Source organism: Hyperoodon ampullatus, assembly GCF_949752795.1.
Source record: "Hyperoodon ampullatus genome assembly, chromosome: 4".
Classification (NCBI taxonomy): Eukaryota; Metazoa; Chordata; class Mammalia; order Artiodactyla; family Ziphiidae; genus Hyperoodon; species Hyperoodon ampullatus.
The window spans coordinates 70,673,145-70,693,332 of record NC_136917.1 but is presented as its reverse complement, the minus strand read 5'-3'; the positions used below and the strand labels follow the sequence as shown (position 1 = coordinate 70,693,332).

The window sequence follows — 20,188 nt, the reverse complement described above, 5'->3', positions numbered from 1 at the left end:
TCGTTCCACAGGGATACTGTGCTATGGTCCTCCATAAACAAGGGACACTCCCTTCAATCACACCCTTTCCAACACCTGCTGAGGAGGGTGACGTGAATCAATACTTGCTACCGATTTCTTTACTTGCTCAGGAGACGTTCCTGCACCTCCTGACAAGACTTCTATTTTCTTCCCTATTATGTTCTGTACTTTTCAAATTCCTACCATGGCATGCACTATATTTTTCTAAATTATAAAAATAATGCTAAAGCTTAAAAAAATCAGTAACTACTAGTAACATAAAAATCCATCTAATCTATCTTATTACTTAAGGTTATGACATGAAAATTTTTATTTTTAAAAAAAGTCTCTTGATTTAGGCTTCAGAAGCATAAGGGATTAACCACTGTCAAATTCAAAATGATCCATTTATTCAAGGCAAAGAGTAATTTTCTTCGTCTTCTTCAGAAGAAAGAGATGCAACAATGCCTGAAACACTTGAAATGTCAGCTGAAAGCAACTTTACTGAAACTTGATTCCTTGGGCCAGAGGCAGGTCCTTACTGTAGTTGATGGTACTAAGGAGGGGGGGGAAATGAACAAAATTAAATGGATAGTATACACGTAATAGAGGAAATTTTATGCCATTAAAAAAATGTGTCGGATCTGCATATATTAACAAGGTCAAATATTCAAGTTATAAGCTAATGAAGAAAAAAATTAGGATACAAGACAACGTTAGTATAGATCCAGTTTTATAAAAGAAAAAAATGAGAAACACAAAATTCTGGAAAGACACACAGCATATGTGTTAGTAATGGTTTCAGGGCACAAGAATATGGGGATTATAACTTCATCTTCTTTATGCCTCTCAATAACTTGTACTGAATTAGGAGGAAAAATACAGATATTCCCATTTTGATAGAAATAAAATAAAACTATAATAATTTGGAAAATAAAAGATTCCCTCTTAGTCAGCCATCTGGCTTTTCTCCTGAGAGGAAGTGTCTCCATCAGATGGGTTCCAAAAAGGCTGCAGCTACATGCTTGGTCCCCTAGATCTCAAGTACAAGAAAAGTAAAAGGAACATAACTGACTTCAACAAATGGGAATCAGGCAAAGAGCATGCATGTGTCTGAGAGTAAACAAGCCATAGCCAAAGCAACTCAGGAACTCCTGATATATACTTGAAATTTGCTAAGAGTAGATCTTAAGCTCGCTCGCTCTCTCTCTCTCTCTCTCTCTCTCTCTCTCTCACACACACACACACACACACACACACACACTGTTGTGAGGTAAAGGATGTGCTAACTTGATTGTGGGAATCTTTTCACAATGTATGTGTATGTCAAATCATCATGTTGCACACTTTAAATACATTACGATTTTATTTGTCAATTATACCTCAATAAAGCTAGAGGGGAAAAAAAATTCCTAACAAACATGCAGTTGCTGAGGAGACAATGAGCGAAGGTGTAGGAAATCCCCCTCCCCGAGGGGTTCCAGAGCCAGTGAGAAGCAGTAAATGAGACAGACGGTGTCCTGGGTTCCTCACCCTGTGCTCTTTCTACAACCTAACACAACATGGGCCTGACCCCACACACTATTTTACTGCTCTTGGATAAACTGATTTCTACCCAAGAGGGAGGGAAAACAGAAAACAAATAAAAAGCAGCTCCTAGCCAGAACGTCCCAGCAACAGCTTCCCTTGCCAGCTACCCTTGTGCTGGGTGAACGTGCTAATTCACTTTCAAAGCTTGTGCTAACTACTCCCAGAGCTGTATCCCCCAGCTCGTTAGCCAGGGCCGCAGCCTGCCTGCCCACCTGCCCACCTCCATGTCCTACTGCCCTGGCAGCCTGCAGGGGTGGTAACTGTACCCAAGGAAAAAAACTGAAAGGACAGCCTCTTCCACTTTCTCCTGCTGGTTGACCCCAAGTGTCCTGCTCCTGTGCTGTCTCTAGACAGAAACCACTACCGAGATGGTTTCACAGTCAGGCGCTGGGCACTAGCTGAAGCTGGACAGATGGGTAGGAAAATAATAGCACCAAAGAGATGCTCTGGGAGGGGAGAGCTGTGGAATGTTAGAAACATAAAATCAAGAGAAACTGCACGAACACAGAGCAGACAGTAGGAGACTGTAGAAGCACATTCCAGAGGCTGTAAAGCCAAACCATTTTCCCAAAGCCTTTTCTTACCAAGTAGATCTTCTCATGTACTGTTTCCAGGCATCACTACCAGACTCCCTGCCACCGCCAGTGTGCTTCTCTCCTCCTAGAGAAATACACAAGCAGCTCATGAATCTTGCACAGTGCCTCTGTGTGGGCTCCTACTCAGGATCACAGAAAAGAAGACGCCAGGAGACCAGAGCTACCTGACCAGTTACCTTATGGGTAGCCAGAGTATCCCCTCTGCAAACAAATAAATAAAAGACAGAGACCAAACCAAATGGGAAAAAGGGAACTAAGTTGGAAAATAAAGTAAAAGGAATTAACCAGAAAAACAGAAATGTCAGGAAGCACCTTAAAAAAAATCTTACCATTAGACCAAGGTGTTAAGAGTGGAAACCTCTAAATAGTGGAAATGTAATTTTATTTTCCCATTTATGCTTATCTGTATATAATTTTCTACAGTATACATAATCTATTTTATAATAAAAATTTTTAAATGCCGTATTATTTTTAAAGGTTACAAAAAGATAATGATTCCATAAAACAAGAAAAGGGTACTGTTTAAAAGCGTGCCATCAAAGCACACTTAGTATCATTTTTAGTAAGAGCAGGAGAAAAAAACAATAGAAGTGTTAGAAGAAAAGTTTGAGGAAATCTCCCAAAAAAACTAACGAGATGGAAAATAAGAGGGGAAAAAATAACACAATTAGATAATTCCTCAAGAGATAACATTCAAATAATAGGAGTTCTAGAAATTAAAATACAGAAAAATCAAAGGGAAAAAATTGTCAAAGAAACACTATCAAAACAAAATAAAACTATCAAAAACTTCCCAGAACTAAAAACTGTGAGTCCCAATGCTAAGGCCAATTACTGGCCCATTGACTGTCCAACAAAAATGTTTACCAAGACCTCCATTGAGGCATATTACTGAAGAATTTCAGAACATCAGACATAAATAACAGACCCCCAATTTTTTGAAATGGGGGAAAAAAAGACCAGAAATCAAAGTGGATTGGGCTTTTCAACCACAGTAATGGAAACCAGAAGATAAGTAAGTTGTAGCTTCCACAGGCCGAGAAAAACTTACAATCTGTGCAAAAAAGGCATAGCTGGTCTGCTTACAATGTTGCTGGCATCTGGAAACTTGTAGGCTAAACAGTTCCCTACACTGTCTCACTGAGCAAACAATGTGGTTTATGTTAAATACCTGCTTTCCTTCAGGGAGTCTGGAATTTGGGTGCTTAGGCAGAGGTTGCCTGTGTGACCGACCCCCAATAAAAGCCTTGGGTACTGAGTCTCTATGCTTTGCTGGTAGACAATGTTTCACATATGTTGTCACAATCTGATGCAGGAAGAATTAAGCACATCTTCTGTGACTACACTGAGAGAAGACTTAGGAGCCAGACACTTAGTATCTGGTTTCCTCTAGACCTCACCCTGTGCAATAATGTCTCACAGGAAAAGAGAGGGAGGGTTTAAGAAAGTTAATCTATGATAACAAAGGGTCAGTACATAATGTCTAAAGTTGTGAAAGAGCAGTTAAAGCACATTACTTAGAAAAACTGAAGTAAATTCAAAGGTCAATTTCCTTTTTCCTTCAGTAAGAATCTCAAAGTAGCTGCCTCCGGGAAAGGAGGAGGAAAAGCAAAGTATGGGGCAGAACTGCTCTTTCCATTATGAGACTTTTAAAAACTTTAGAAATTAACTGTAAAGGCTGAAATAAAAGAGTCAATTGGAGAGAGAAGGCATGGGCTGGAAACAGGGATTGAGGGCCTACAGAAGGAACAGACACTCACTTAATAGTGGAGCACAGAGATAAACGGCTAAACTGAAATCAGGAACGTTTATCAATGTCTGTGTGCTGAATAGTAATTGCCCTCTGCTTTAAAATGTATAGAAGAATGCTTCAAAAAAAAAAAAAGAATGCTTCTAATTATTTAAATTTTACAGGTATTAATGTATGTTTGTTTTACCTCTCTCTGTGTGTATATATATATAAATAATGCAATCTGTTTTTACTATATTTTGGATAATTTTTAATAAGTTAATACATGATTGTTGGGAAGGCCTTTAAAAAAAAAAAAAAAAAAAAAACTTTTACTATTAGTGCTAAGTTTAAGCATCAAGAGCCCCAGGCTCATTAAGAGAAAAGAGGAGCTGGGCCCAATGAAAAGAAACAACTCAATATTTTATCTAAGATAAAAGATAATGTATAATATTTACTATGCCCACTTTGCAAATAAAAACCAGAATTTTTCATGTGAAATTTTCTGGCTTTAGAGCAGAGGTTCTTAATCTTTTTGGGGTCTTCAAGCATCTCCCAAGAAAACAGATGCCATTTCAGGGGTTCACATAATTCAGGTGAAAGGCCCCTGTTCTAACATGAGGCTGCATCTGAGAATAAAATGTAGGACCTTGGACAATAACTCTGAATATAGAGCATAAGCTCTCTCGAGCATGTCAGACCAGATAAGATTATTATTTCAGTGTCTTGGTCAAACTTTTCTGAAAGACTAGTGCTTTTTCTTTGCCACCTGTTATGGACTAAATTGTGTTCCCCTGCCCCAATTTCATAGGTTGAAGCCCCAACCTCCAATTCCTTAGAACGTGGCTGGCTGTATTTGGCAACAGGACCCTTAAGGAGGTAATTAAGGTTAAATGAAGTCATAAAGGTGGGGTTTTAAGCCAATAGGACTAATGTCCTTATAAGAAGATAAAGAGACACCAGGGATGTACATGCACAGAGAACAGGCCATGAGAGGACACAGGAGGAAGATGGCCATCTACAAGCCAGAAGAGAGGCCTCAGGAAAAAGCAAACCTGCCAACACCTTGATCTTGGACTTCCAGCCTCCAGAAATGTGAGAAAACACATTTCTATTGTTTGAGCCACCCAGTCTGGTATTTTGTTATGGCAGTCCCGGCAGACTAATAAACTGCCCAACATGAAAAAGGAGAAAGGATTCTCTACGTACCAAATGCACCTCCAATCTCAGCCCCACTCGTTGGAATGTTGATGTTTACAATGCCACAGTCTGATCCTTTTGGGCTGTGTGTGAAAAGGGAGGCAAAAGGAAAGCAAAATTTGTGAAAGTAAAAAAAAAAAAAAAAAAAGCACACACACACAAAACAAATATACAGAAATGAATAAATAATCCAAACAAAACCTCTAAGACTCTCAATGCTAAACAAAAAAAATAATAAAAATAAATAGGGGACTTCCCTGGTGGCACAGTGGTTAAGAATCCGCCTGCCAATGCAGGGGTCACGGGTTCGATCCCTGATCCAGGAAGATCCCACATGCCACGGAGCAACTAAGCCCATGCGCCACAACTACTGAGCCTGTGCTCTAGAGCCCGCGAGCCACAACTACTGAGCCCACGTGCACCTAGACCCCATGCTCCGCAACAAGAGAAGCCACCGCAATGAAAAGCCCATGCACCACAACTGCTATGAAGGGTAGCCCCTGTGTGCTGCAACCAGAGAAAGCCCACGTGCAGCAACGAAGACCCAACGCAGCCAAAATTTTTAAATATAAATAAATAAATTTATTTAAAAAAATATTTTCACCTATGATGGTTTCATTTTCTTTTTTTATCGTCCATTCACCACACAAATCAGACTTACATAAGTTTTCAAAATAGACAAAGTTATACCCAAGCCAGCGAAAGATTCTGCCCAAATCCTTGGTAAAGATGCTACTTGAAAGTCCCTGTTTTACTTCATTATTCCATGCAAAGACCTCGTCTTCATTCTAAAAGGACAGACATTGGAAGCTGTTAGATGATACACACTGTTCTGGTCCAAACTGACTAATAGTAAACTCATTTCGTGAAATTTACCAGTATAATTTTAATGCACAAAAGGAAACTAAGGAGTCAACATCTTCCTAATTCTGTTTATCTTGTACAGTGCTTTGTGGGATTTTCCCCTTACCTGAACTTTGAGGAAAACATGAGTACATTCTTCCATTCAAGCCACTACGTATAAGAGCCGTTATTTACTGAGCTCTTACTATGTGCAACACATTGACCTAGGCACTGAGCATGCATTTATACATTTAATCCTCACCCAATGACACAGGCTCTGTATTATCCCTAATGTACAGATTAGGCAAGAGAGGCTAAATGATTTGCTCAGGAACTCACAGTCAAACACACAGACACAAGACAAAACATGAAATTACACTCTGTAGTCACATTATGTGAAACAATCATAGACAACTTAAAGCAAGATTTTAATTAATGCAATCATATAATTGCAACAAGGTGTAAGTCTCATCATCCTTTAACTGTTAATCATGGCACAGCCAAGCCTTGATTCAATCTCTAGACATCTGCTGGCATGGTAGAGCCTGTCACGTGCTGGGAAGGAGACCCTCTAGTTACCTTTATCTGTTAAACCCTCCACAGCCTGTCCTCTGATACAAGTTGTAATTGTATGTCTACAAATTGCCCGTGTATCTTCTCATTTTGTCCACTGATACTTAGCACTCAGACTATCAAACTACCTGGTCTCTTTTGTGCAGAAGCTGACTTCATAGTCCACACAGCTCAACTGTATCAACACAGCTGATACAGGTGATGAGGGCCACATTCTCCATAAATTTCAATGTTGGCCCTCTACTTGTCTTAATTCCCCTTGCAGCTAGCTTATGCTCTACTGTTTAAAGTGTTCATCTCATCATAGTTTGTCCTTAACCTTCAAATCTTTACTAATCGGAGTGACTTTCTAAAACCTCCCTAAAGGCTGACTGAAATTTAATATGCCTTTATTTTCTCCTAGTCTTCTCATTTGTTTCAACGTTGAACTAGAGAAAAGAGAGAAGGAATCCATTTTTTTTACCTTGAATTTAAAGACATAAAGAATTGGGGCAAAAGTCTCTGTGTGTACAATGGACGCGTTGTGGTCAAGGCCCGTCACAATTGTCGGTTCTACATAATTTCCAGGGCGATCCATAACCTGCGGTAGAGAAAGGAAATAAAAACAAGAGCATTTTGTTTTCTGGTTCTTGGAGTCAGAGGATACCATCTTTGTTTATAATTTTGAAAAAAAAAATAAACACCATTTATAAGTGAATTATTTCTCCAAAATAACTTCCCACCATGAATGAAAATTTTCTCTGCCTCTTATTGGTTCTAACTTAGTTGGTCAGAAAAGAAATAGAATAAAGGAGTCAAGGATAGAGAGCTGTGTCATGCATCATGAGCAAGTTACAGTGAAAAAACGCTGTTACAGGTGGTTATTTTTAACTTCACATAATTTTAAAAGAGGTAATCTATACCTGTTCTGTTACAAACTGTATTGTGCCCATACCCACACCCCCAAATTCTTATGTTGAAGCCTTAAACCCACCCCACTCCCATTATGAATAAATTTGGAGACAGGACCTTTAAGGAGGTAAAGTTAAATGAGGTCATGTGGGTGAGGCCCTAATCAGATAGAAATAATTCCTCATAAGAAGAGGAAGAGACACCAGGGACCTCCTCTCTCCAGGCAGGGAGGAAAGGCCATGTGAGGACATGGAGAGAAGGTGGCCGTCTGCAAGCCAGGGACAGAGGCCTCACCAGGAAGGATCAACCCGGCCAGCACCTTGATTTGGGACTCAGCTTCCAGAACTGTGAGACAAATTTGTTGTTTAAGCCACCCAGTCTGTGATATTTTGCTATGGCAGCCCTAGCAAACTAACACATTAATAACACAGAAATCAAAAGCTCTAAAAGGGTATACTATAGACACTCTCCTAACTAACCTCCACATAACCAAATTACTAGTTCATCTCCACTTCTATAAAATATTCTGATGCCTGCAGCAAGCTGTTTGGCTGGTGGTCAGCTCTCCAAGGTGACTGTGTAATTCTGCTCTCACCCTCTGAGCTGTACGTTTACCAAGAGTCATCTGTATTTACTCCCAACCCTGTATGTGGCAGCTGTATTTGTTATTACAATACCATATTGCATTATGTAACTTAAGTAAATATTATACAAAGGGGAAAAAAGAGCTACTTCTAAAAATTAAGTTAAAATGCTTAAAAAAACTCAAGGTAAGTAACAAAAAGTACAAATACACATACACATCTCTATCCAACGAGATGTGGGTACGTCAACGTTGAGAAACTAGGGAGAAGGATTCTGCTTCTCAGAGAGCTTTGCAAGAGACTCAGTTTTCAGTGATTTTTAAAGAAGCGAAAATAAATTGTAGATAATAAATTATATATATAGCTTATTCAAGGATGAAGACAAATTCCTATCATACACGAAGAAAACGCCTTGAATCTACATCTCAAGAATCAAACAAATATAGTGTGAAATGAAATTCATATTTTATGGCAAGACAAGAAAAATTTAAACATCAAAAACTTTCTCTGCCCTATGGCCTCCTCTCTCCCCTCAACTGGGCACTGTGTATCTGTATCATGCACCAACCAAACCTCCCCATCGGCAGAAATACCTGCTCAACCATAAACAGCAACATTCTCCTAGCACTACCAAGACAACTCCTTAAAAGGTAACATTCCTTATCTTGTAAGGGGCCATGATGACACTTAGATCTAGATTGTGTAAACTGTCAAAGATACGTCATTCAATGTACAGTCCTCTAAAAAACTTATATAAATGCCTTGACTTCTAACAGGTAGAACGGTTCTCGGAGCTTTCTGAGGTGCTGTTCCCAGGTTATAATCCTTGATTTGGCTCAAATAAAAATTTCCATTTCTTTCTTAAATCAACTAATTTTTCATCGATAATAGTAATATGTGTTAAAAATGCTTTTGGTATGTATTTTTTTTGATTCCCTGCCTTAAATGACTTAATAATCACTACTAAACGCGGATTTTCAATTGCACTAAATACAGTCTTCCGTACCGTGAAAAAGAGGTCTCCCTTCCATACAAATTCCCAGGGACTCAATTCAAAGGCAACCCTGGCTCTGAGCTGTGTCTTTCCAGAAATGTTCCATTCATGTTACATTGTCATTCTTTAAAATATGTATTTCCCCGTTATAAAGGGGATGGAGAAAAGAAAAGTGGCAGTCAGGCACCCTGTATCAATTTACCCAGAGCCCTGCTTGTGCGAAAGGAAAAGAAAGAACCTGTCACTCCTGATCTCAAGTTGTCATTACCTTGCCACCATAGACCACGGTGCCACCTTCTTTCTTTGCTTCCTCCACTGCTCCAAGAAACATGCTCACTGCCTGTTTGGTGTGGAGTGGCCCATAGAGAACATTAGCTGGAAAGAAAAAGGAATGCTCTTCATTTCACCCTAACTGGCATCATTTTATAATTAAACAGCTTTCCCAATGAACAGACCAATCCCTTCATATATTCCCTCAGTTTAGAGCAGGAGTCAGCAACCTTTCTCTGCAAAGAGCCGGACAGTAACTATTTAATGCTTTGCATGACATGTGGTCTCTGCCACGACTACTCAATTCCGCCAATGTAGTGCAAAAGCAACCACAGAAGATATGCAAAAAAGAAGGTATGGTTGGGTCCTCATAAGCTTTCTATACAGAAACATGGAGGTCCAAATCTAGGGAAAGAGCTATCAATTCATCAGAGTACTGCAGTACAAATATAGGCTCTGCTTATTTATTACAGGGTTATCATTCTCTAAGAACTTCACAGAACCAGCAGTCGGTGAACAATTTAAGGGGAAGAGGCTGATGCTCCCTCTGTATGGCTGCCAGAAACCAGAGCATTAAAGGTGACCGTGGGACAGAGTAAGAAGGAAGATGTAAGTAGGAGGTGGAAAGGGCTGGGCAAAGAGCAGTTCCAGCAGGGCAGAGCCTGGAATGTCCAGAGCACTGAAAGAAGGCTGGAGAAGCTGGAGCTCAGGGAGCAACAGGGCAAATGGCGCACAGCTGGTCCAGAAGGCGGGCAGGGACGCAGCCAAGGTCAGATCACGAAAGACTGTGAGCTTGCAAAAAGGTCTCAAAAGGCATCCAAGTTTTAGTCAAACAGCAGTGAGTGTTTTTAGCAAGAGAGTGAATTATTTAATTACATTTTTTAAAATTACTTTGGTTATGGTGGAAGGCAGAAGTGGAAGCAGAAAAGTCAGGCAGGTGACTCTTGTAACCTTGCATGAGGGAGGATGGTGGTATCTGGGAGGAGGGAAGTGAAGAGGGAAAAGCTTCTCAAACTCATCCCATCTCAATACCATCTCCCAAGCTCACCCACCAGCCCATGTCAAGCACTGAGATCCTAACCTAGGAGCAGACTTGTCACCCCAAATGCAAAATAAACTGCTTTGTATTCCCTCAGGCCTCTCAGGAAAGGGAAAAAAATAAAAGTAGAAAATCACAAACTCTTATAACACCATCTGTCAAAAAGGAACATCTTTGGAATCAACCAGATACTCACAGTCCCATGGGTTCCCAACACGGACCTGTGCATAGGCCTTTTTAAGTCTATTAACAACTTCATCATGAATGCTTTCATGTAAAAACTAAATGAAAAAAGAAACATTCAAGGGATTAGTACATATAAATGGACTATTAAATAGCACAAATAAATGTATGAAATTGTTAAAAATGCACAATTTTTATTTTTTTCCCCAACCTTTTTTTTTTGGCCATGGTGCACAGCTTGTAGGTCTTAGTTCCCCAACCAGGGATTGAACCCGCATCCTCAGCAGTGAAAGTGCGGAGTCCTAACCACTGGACCACCAGGGAATTCCCTCAATTTTTCTTAACAGTACTGATTTATACAGTTGACCCTTGAACAACATGGGTTTGAACTGCATGGGTCCACCTGTATAAGAATATTTTTCGAGAGTAAATGCTACAGGACTACATGGTTCCCAATTGGTTGGATCTGCAGATTTGGAAGAACCATGGATACAGAGGGCGAACAATAAATCACAGAGAGGTCCATAGTACTGGAATGGATTTTTCTGTATACCACTACAGTTCCTACAAAAATTGATTTGGGTTATGACTAACAGTATCCTCCAATATTTGACACTAAATATAAAGCATGGCTATGTATATTTGCTCCAGGACACAAAGGAAAAATAAAGGTTGACCAAATAAAGAAATGCTTGACTTTAATGTCATTTCATAGTTTACCATGTAATTAAGATTATAATCTTTTGGAGTACCCCTGTTTCCTTCTTAGCCTTAAGGTAATAAATGTTTAAGGTGAACAAATTCAATAAATTGTAAATACTTTACAAACATCATAGTTTAGATATTCTATCGTAGTAGGCAGACAAGGTACTTTATTAACTGGTATAAGATGATGCCTTTAGAAAGTGCAGGCTCTGGGTTTCTGCCGGTTAAATCCACAGAGCAACATTTAAATAAACAAATAAATAGAAAAAAAAGAAAGTGCAGTAAGAGAACACTAGAACTATCCCTGTAAACAAGCAAGTTCATACTGCAGTTCATACCACATCAACTGAGTAATATAAAAACAAAGGAAAGATACTCATTCATTGTAAAATACAGGAAAAAGTGAATATGAAAAGTTATGGCAAAAGTCAAGACTTAATTTCCCTATATTTTTTATCTATTCTAATTAATTTAGATTATGTCAACCTTATAAAGAATTTGTTCATACTCATTGTGGGTAAGAGGAAAAACCCAAAGCCAATTCCTCCATAATTCAATTGTAAACTGTTTGTTTGTTTTTTAAATTACAGGAGGAAAACTCAACAATAATAATTTTTAAAAAGGAAATTGTAGCCAAATTTTCTACCTAATCAAAATTTGTTTGGCCCAGTTTTTCAATAGCATGAGTCATGAAAATCAAGGTTGTACCTCATACAAAAACATTTTAAAATCCAGCTCAAATCTAAGTGTGGAGATTAAACTTCCCAAACCCCGAACACTGAAGCGAAACCACTCTCCTCACATGCACTTAATATTAATGTGTCCTATATATATGCATGCAGACTTATACACTTATATAGAGAGAACACACATATATTTACTTTCCAATAAACTACGTCACATCAAGTCAAATCTAAGACTTGATCTATAAGCCAAAAATTTTTAATTTTTTAAAATATTTTACTACTTAAAATGTTTTTACAAGACAGCTAAGACTGTCTACCTTTTAGCAAACAGTTGTGAATTTTTCAAATGTTTATCTTGTTTTATTCTCTAAGTGACATGGGACTTTGTCCACATTGTTCTAGGTGTAGGACTGAAAGCAGGTCTCATCACCCACATCCAACTCCAGTCAATGAGGACTGGACCACGTTCAGCTTGGGGAGGGAAGGCAGAGTCCCTCACTGACCAGCAGCATCTGCCAGGAGCACAGAACAGAGCAGCAGGGCCACATGTTTGCCAACCACATCCAGGGAATACACGTTTCTAGCAGTGTATCTACGACACCTCCTTAACAGTACAATGTGTTGAAAAGCAGCACTGGAAGAGGAGGACACTCTCATGTGCCCATGCAGACACACTCACCAGGCGCCTCGCAGTGGTACACCTCTGGCCGGCTGTCCCCACGGCTGCAAAGAGAGCTGAGGGAACGACTAAGCTGAGGTCCGAATCCTCAAAAGCTTAGGGAAGCAGAAACACACCCATCAGTGTCGTGAGGTAGGCAGACAAGGTACTTTACTAACTGGTATAAGATGAAAGCACAGTGAGAGAACGCCAGAACTATCCTCGTAAAATAAGCAAGTTCATACCACAGAGGCAACTTTTCTCCCAAAGAAAATGATATGAGAATAGAGCAATGAGCTCCCCCTCCTCTGACCTCTTCATCTTTCACCTCTCTGAAGTTTCTGATGCTGACTGAGCCTTCTCTGCACCTTCATGTGGTCTCTTCTCTAAGAGCACCACCGTCTTTGTCAGTTTTACTTGCCTTCAGTCTCAACGGCACCACCCATTTAGATGGCAGCTTCCCTGGGCCCAAAGAGAAGTCAGTGGGATCCTTCTGATTTATTACCGCCATCAAACCAAGCTCTCCAACAACCTCTGCACCCTCATCTGCATCAGTCCATTCCCTAAAATGCCTCTTGTTCTCCCCGTTACAGAAGCTTTTTCAAATGTCTCAAACCCCTCCAGCCCTTTAGTCCTGCTCCAGATGACTTCACCCTTTACTTCGAGGAAAATCTCAAAGTGATCACACACAAGGCCCTTTCCTGCTTCCTCTGAATCTCTGAAGAGATCAGTGCAAAATCACTTTCAGATTGCTCTCTACTCTTGTCTATGCCTTCCTCCTCCTCTTCTGCCCTCCGAAGAAAAAACTAGCATAGTCTTTACAAGGTTACCCTTCCATTGATCCATTGCATTACTTATAATTCCTTCCTTTCTATCCCTTCCATAAACTTACAGTCCCAATTCCCTCTTACATCTTCAATTTTCCCCTGTCCAGTCTAAGAGCATTCTCAGACTAGCATGATGGTTAAGAAGGTGGATTACACAACCAAACAGACCAAAGTTCTTATCCATCACCACCACTTTTTCATTGTGTTATTTTAACCTTTTAAGCCTCAGTTTCCTCATCCATAAAATGGGATAATATTATCTGGGGTACTAATGGACGATAGTAAGGAGTTTTAGGAAGAGAGCTATGCTCTGGGGTCTGATTGCCATGATACAAATGCTGGCTCTGTCACTTCAGGCACATAATCATTTTAAGCCTCAGGGTGTAACCTTCAAATGAGATTAATAAAGGTATCTGCCTCATGGGGTTACTTTGGGGATTAAATGACATATTGCATATGAAAAAACTGAGCACAGTGCCTGACACATACCCACTGATCAATAAACGCTAACTATATTTTCTAATCAACACTCTCACGAAATCAGAAGTTCATCCAAAACAAACCCTTCACCATATAATTTTTATATTTCTGGTGTACCCCACAAACACATAAGCATTTAAACATGATAATGATGGCAATATACAATTAGCAAGTTTTTACCATAAAATTCATGATTTTATGAAGTCTCAACCAACTGATGTTCATTACATTATCCAGAAGTTAGGCTGGTAGACTATTTCCTTTTGTGTCAAACAAGTGAAAAAGAGAATTAAATAATCTCCAAGGCTATAGGTAAATGATAAAATGCCTTAAGGAAGTGTTCCTTCCCAATGTAAAAGCACTCAATACTCCACTGAAGACAAACTAATGTTTTTGGAAACAGCAGGTCACATAGAGTTACTTACTCATTTATTCTAGAGAAACATGTGGCCAGTTTTCAAAAAACAGAAGGAAAACAAGAAACAATGACACATTAGAAACTCTCATACACAGATTCTAAGCCCCAGGTAGCATTTTCCGAACATGAACGCCTTTCCCTCCTAGTTATCTCTGCCTTCAAACCATGTGTCCTGTCTCACAAGGAAAGTTCCTAAGCATGGGAATTAGATCTTAGACACACACACAACATAAAAGGGATGAGTTCTTACACAAGTTCTATACATTCAGGATGGCTACTGAAGATATTCTAAACAGAAATCACGCAAAGAAGAAAAGACAGCCTTACCTATAATTGCATTGTTTCCTCCAAGTTCTAATAAACTTCTCCCTTTAAAATATATAAACACAAATTAATTCTTATTTCATTGTTTAATGCACACAGCTACACGGCCTCAAATCATAGCCTATACCAATTGTTTTATTTTCTGATTTAAAACATCGCATGAACATAAATACACTGTAACTCAATTAAAAAAATTTTTCAAGGGAAAAAAAAAAGCATGAGCATCGCATCAATGTCTAGTTTCCTGATATTAATAATTGTATCATGGTTATATGATAGAATATCCTTGTTCTTAGGAAATACACAAAACACATTTAGTGGTAAAGGAATACAATGTCTTCAATTTTCTCAAAAGGTTCAAAAATATGCTCTCACAATATATGTGTGTGTGTGTGTGTGTGTGTGTGTGCTGCTAGAGAGAAAGTGATTTTAAAAATGGTACAATTGGTAAAACTCATTAAAGGGTATATGGGAATTCCTTGAGTTAGTCTTGGAATTTCTCTAAGTTTAAAATTATATCCCCCAAAACTCCAAACAGTTAGTATAAAATGGTGCAGTCACTTTGGAAAATTGTATGACTATTTCCCAAGAATATAGTATTACCATAAGATCTGACAATTCCATCTGTACCTTCCATATCCTTCCAATTCTCTATGTGCTCCCTAACCATGTTCAAAACCACCAACCCCCTCCAGGAAAAGCACCTACAACTTAAGACAGGCAGATGCATCATTTAAAAATTGTAATCCTACTAATGGTACTACTTATAAGAGAACTACAAACTACCGCTTTGAGTTAAAAGGAGGCGTAGGGAGGAGGACAGTATCTGCTAGTGGGAGAAGCAGGATTAACGATCTTAAGCACCACTGCACATACTTACTGGACATCTGTTTATCTTTGAAGAAATAATCTAATCAAATGCTTGCCCATTTTTTAATTGGGTTGTCTTTTATATTTTAATTGGTTGTTTTTTATATTACTGAATTGTAAGAATTCTTTATATATTCTAGACATAAATCCCTTATCAGATAAAGGATTTCTAAATATTTTCTCCCATTCTATAGGTTGTTCTTTTCCCTTTTTTGATGGTGTGCCCTTTTTAAGTTTTTTTTTTTTTTTTTTTAATGTGGACCATTTTTAAAGTCTTTATTGACTTTGTTCCAATATTGCTTCTGTTTTATGTTTTGGTTTTTTGGCTGCGACACATGTGGGATCTCAGCTCCCCGACCAGGGATCAAACCCATGCCCCCTGCATTGGAAGGCGAAGTCTCAACTGCTGGACCGCCAGCGAAGTCCTGATCCTTTGAAACAGAAAAGTTTTTAATTCTGTTGAAGTCTAATTTATCTATTCTTTCTTCTGTTGCTTCTGCTTTAGGTGTCATATCTAAGAAACCACTGCCTAATCCAAGGTCACAAAGACCTATTCCTATGTTTCCTTCAAGCATTTTATAGTTCTAGCTCTCACCTTTAGGTCTTTGATATATTTTGAATTAATTTTTGTGTATAGGGGTAGGTTGGGGTCCAACTTCATACATATGTTATGGTTATCTAGTTGTCCCTGCACTATTTGTTGAAGACTATTTTCCTCATTGAAATGTCTTGGCACCTTTGACCATAAGCGTAAGCGTGCATTTCTGGGCTCTCAATCTATTCCACTGATTTTTCTATCTTTACGCCAGTATACATAGTCTGGATTACTATACTTCTGTAATAAATTCTAAAATTGGGAAGTGTGAGTCCTCTGACTTTGTTCTTTCCAAGACTGTTTTGGCTATTTGGGGTCCCTTGCATTTCATATGAACTTTAGAATCAGCTTGTCATTTCTACAAAGAAGCCAAGTGACATTTTGAAAGGGATTGCATTCAATCTGAAAATCACTTGGACAGTACTGATCTTGGGCAGTAATAATATTAAGTTGTTTCCAAACAGTGAAAACGGGAGGTCTTTACATTTATTTAGGTCTTTTAAAATTTCTTTCAATGATGTTTTGTGGTACTCTGTGTGAAAGACTTATACTTCTTTTGTTAAATTTATTTCTAGGAATTTTATTCTTTCTGATGCTACTGTATATGAAAGTTTTATGAATTTCATTTTCAGATTGCTCATTGTTAATGTATAGAAATACAACTGATTTTTGTATCCTGCAACCTTGCCAACCATGTTTATTAGCTCTAATAGTTTGTAAATTCCTTTTTAAAAGAATGCCCATATAGCAAAATAGCTGACAGATTAACTATTCGAGTCTCATCTTATGCTAGGGTTAGAGTCTAAATCAGCAAAATAGGCAAAAATTAACCATCAATATTATCCTAGAAAACCTCTTTAATGAGCCATAAAGTACAGCATACAAAGCTATGTCTTACAGCCCTTTTCAGTCATATATGCATGAAACAGAAATGAGAGAAAAACAGATGTAAGTCTTCTATACTGCATTCACTCTAGGTCCTGTACTCTCACTGGTCCTGTTTAAATGTCAGTTTTCTTTTTTTTTTTTTTTTTTTTTTTTTGTGGTACACGGGCCTCTCACTGCTGTGGCCTCTCCCATCGCGGAGCACAGGCTCCAGACGCGCAGGCTCAGCGGCCATGGCCCACGGGCCCAGCCGCTCCGCGGCATGTGGGATCCTCCCGGACCGGGGCACGAACCCGTGTCCCCTGCATCGGCAGGTGGACTCTCAACCACTGCGCCACCAGGGAAGCCCAGTTTTCTTTTTTATTTGCCAAATCAGTCTGATAGAAATTGATAAGTACATTTGATATGATTCTACTATGGTCATTTAGGGAGGGAATGACATCCTTTTCCAAATTATGCTATTAAATCTGCTATCTCCCTAATATTAAGCCACTATTAACTGTACCCTTCCTTTTACTTGGACATTCAAATAAACACAGCTGGTGTCTCCATGGAAAGGGTCAAGGAAAAAAACCCAACCTTTATTTCATATCCATACCTGAGGGAATTAAAAGCTCGATATAAAGCCAACACTTACCAAACCTCTCCTGCACCATAAGAGCCACTTGTTTTCCCACCTGAGTGCTCCCAGTGAAGGACAGCAGGTTCATTCGTTCATCTTTGGCCATGGCTGTGCTGCAAGGGGAACAGACACGGTCACCCGAGCAGAGAAACCCAGCAATGGTAGCACTCGACGGTGCCACGTCAGAAAACTCTGAAACCCCTGTCATGGAAAGACAGTCAGTGAAAGACACAAGGATCTATCCCAAGGGAGCAAGGGAAGGTCTTCATGAAAATGATTTTCACAAGAAGAACCATACAGCAGAACAGACTAACCCGTTCTGGGAGCTCTCCGTAAACAGAAATCACCACAAGGACGTTGTTAAGCAAGACATTCCTTCTTGTACTGATGGGTGACTGGACAATACGACCGTAGCAGTTCCTTGATGAGCATCCCAGTTATTTTGCAGTCTCTTAAAACTGATTCCTGTAAGGACTAAAAGTTTAGGGACTTCCCCGGTGGTCCAGTGGTAAAGGAGCCGCCTTCCAATTCAGGGGATGTATGTGGGTTCAATCCCTGGTTGGGGAACTAAGATCCCACATGCCACGGGGCAACTAAGCCCACGTGCCACAACTACTAAGCTCGTGTGCTTCTACGAGAGAGCCCATGTGCCACAACTACAGAGCCCACACGCTACAACTAGAGAGAGAACACCGCACACCACAACTAGAGAGAATCCATGTACTGCGAAGAACAGCCCGCATGCCGCGACAAAGACCCAATGTGGCCAAAAATAAAAAATAAAATTTTTTAAAATATGCAAAAAAAAAAAAAAAAGAAGAAGAAAATTTTAAAGACTGTAGGGAAATATCCTAAGTATCCTTCTTGGAAGCTGACTCAGAAAGAAACTATTTCCAGTTTCTAAGGAATGTAGACCAGACACTACTGATCTGAACCTTCTTGCTCATAGTTCAGTGCTTCAAAGGGCTTGGTGTGGGCCAAGCAAGGCAGCCACAGCATCAGACCAACGCAGGGCTGGAACTGTGTGATCAGACAGTGCATGTGGGCTTCCCAGGTCAGCCCAGCACATGTGAGCACCGACACTCAAGGGAGTTGCTGTGTAAAGTCCTTCTGCACACATTACTGTCATTATCTGAGCTATTCCAAGGCCAACATGAAGGACTGCATGCCCAAAGTACAAGAACAGAGCGGGTCAAAGGATAGACTATTTGTTTTAAATGACAATTTAGATAATACTTCACTATGCACTCTTTATGTGGGAGTTGTATTTTCTAAATAAAATTTCTAAAATTTTCTCACTTATCTAAAAAAGAGGAGTCATGTGTTACATCTTTTTGAGACTGCCCATGAAGTACAATAGTGCGGTCAAAGTGCTGGAGGGGGACTAACACGTTCATCACACCTGTAAGCGTTCTAAGACCTGACTCCTATGAAACGCCATCTAATCAAAGTCAAGGCTGCTAGAACAGCTTTCACCATGGTTCAGAGACAGTACAGTCCGTTCCAGCTGAAAAGATGCTATGACATTCTGCCAAGTGAAAACAGCTGGATACAAAGGCCACATGATTCCATTTACCTGAAACACCCCGAAGAGGCGAACCAACAGGCATGAAGTCGATGAGGGGCTGCCAGGGGAAGGGAAGGGGGAAATGACTGCTAATGGGTACCAGGTCCCTTTGGGGGTAACAAAAATGTCTGGAATAAGGTAATGGGGATGGTTGTACAACATTGCGACTATTCTAAAAACCAATGAATTGTACATTTTTAAAGAGAGAACTTTATGGTATGTGAATTACATGATGATTTTTAAAAAACAATAAATTAGAAGCTGTGTCTCCAGGGTTCCCTTCTTTGGTCAGCTGAAGAACCCAGAGAAGAGGCTAGGTCCTTGGTGAGGAGTGAGAAACCAGAGCACAATTCCACAGCTTTGCTTTGTAAGTGAGCACGTTGATAAATCAAGCGTTAGGAAGCCATGGGCTGCACAGTGGTACAGCAGGGTGTTATTTTAGGATATAAACACCTTACAATAGTAGCTCTGGGCAATGAAAAAGACAGTTCTCACTCATCCTCCAACAGACGCTACACATTAATGAAGTAAAGCCCAATGAGATCCGTAATAATGATTCCAAAAAACCACTCTCACCTCCTGAGCTATACTGAGTTTCGAAATTCTAGTAAAGCTGATTCTAGTTGATCAACCCAAGCCCTTCAGCAGAAAGACACTCTGGGCCTATTATTGACCTACCCAATATCCGCTCCACCACAAGTCAAGGAACAAATCGCACCAGGCAGCTTGTTGTCCTCCAGAACCTTGGCTATTATCCTAGGGGAAAAAAAGCAATTACTAAGGAAGGGAGTGATTTAATTTCTTACCATTTTTTGAAAAATAACAATAAATTCCAACTATTTGACTACTTTCTTTTTTCAACTTTCTCTCCCATCCCTCAAATATCCAGGCCTAGATTTCTCCTCACATACTACAGCTGAGGTTTTCAAACACTTAAAAAGCAGGACTCTTTTTTTTTTCCTAAAAGAAACTTAAGAAGACATGCGAAATAAACAAAACACCTAAAGCACTGGTCAGGAAGTTCAAGTAATCACTGTTCTCAAGTATTTTCTGCCAAAC

At 39.5% G+C, this 20,188-nt stretch overlaps 1 protein-coding gene across 1 annotated transcript in view; it reads right to left on the bottom strand.

Moving 5' to 3' along the window:
• Positions 1 to 388: 388 nt before the first annotated feature.
• Positions 389 to 20,188, bottom strand: part of ALDH7A1 (aldehyde dehydrogenase 7 family member A1) — a gene marked incomplete at its 5' end in the record, with an annotated part of 36,421 nt that continues 16,621 nt past the window's right edge. The window contains 11 exons of the mRNA XM_079703926.1: positions 389 to 556; positions 2,175 to 2,250; positions 5,125 to 5,198; positions 5,806 to 5,903; positions 6,995 to 7,111; positions 9,269 to 9,375; positions 10,506 to 10,590; positions 12,563 to 12,657; positions 14,594 to 14,635; positions 17,578 to 17,675; positions 19,808 to 19,885. Coding sequence (XP_079560052.1) covers positions 502 to 556; positions 2,175 to 2,250; positions 5,125 to 5,198; positions 5,806 to 5,903; positions 6,995 to 7,111; positions 9,269 to 9,375; positions 10,506 to 10,590; positions 12,563 to 12,657; positions 14,594 to 14,635; positions 17,578 to 17,675; positions 19,808 to 19,885 — 925 coding nt within the window. The 3' untranslated portion in view covers positions 389 to 501. The remainder of the gene's footprint in view (positions 557 to 2,174; positions 2,251 to 5,124; positions 5,199 to 5,805; positions 5,904 to 6,994; positions 7,112 to 9,268; positions 9,376 to 10,505; positions 10,591 to 12,562; positions 12,658 to 14,593; positions 14,636 to 17,577; positions 17,676 to 19,807; positions 19,886 to 20,188) is intronic.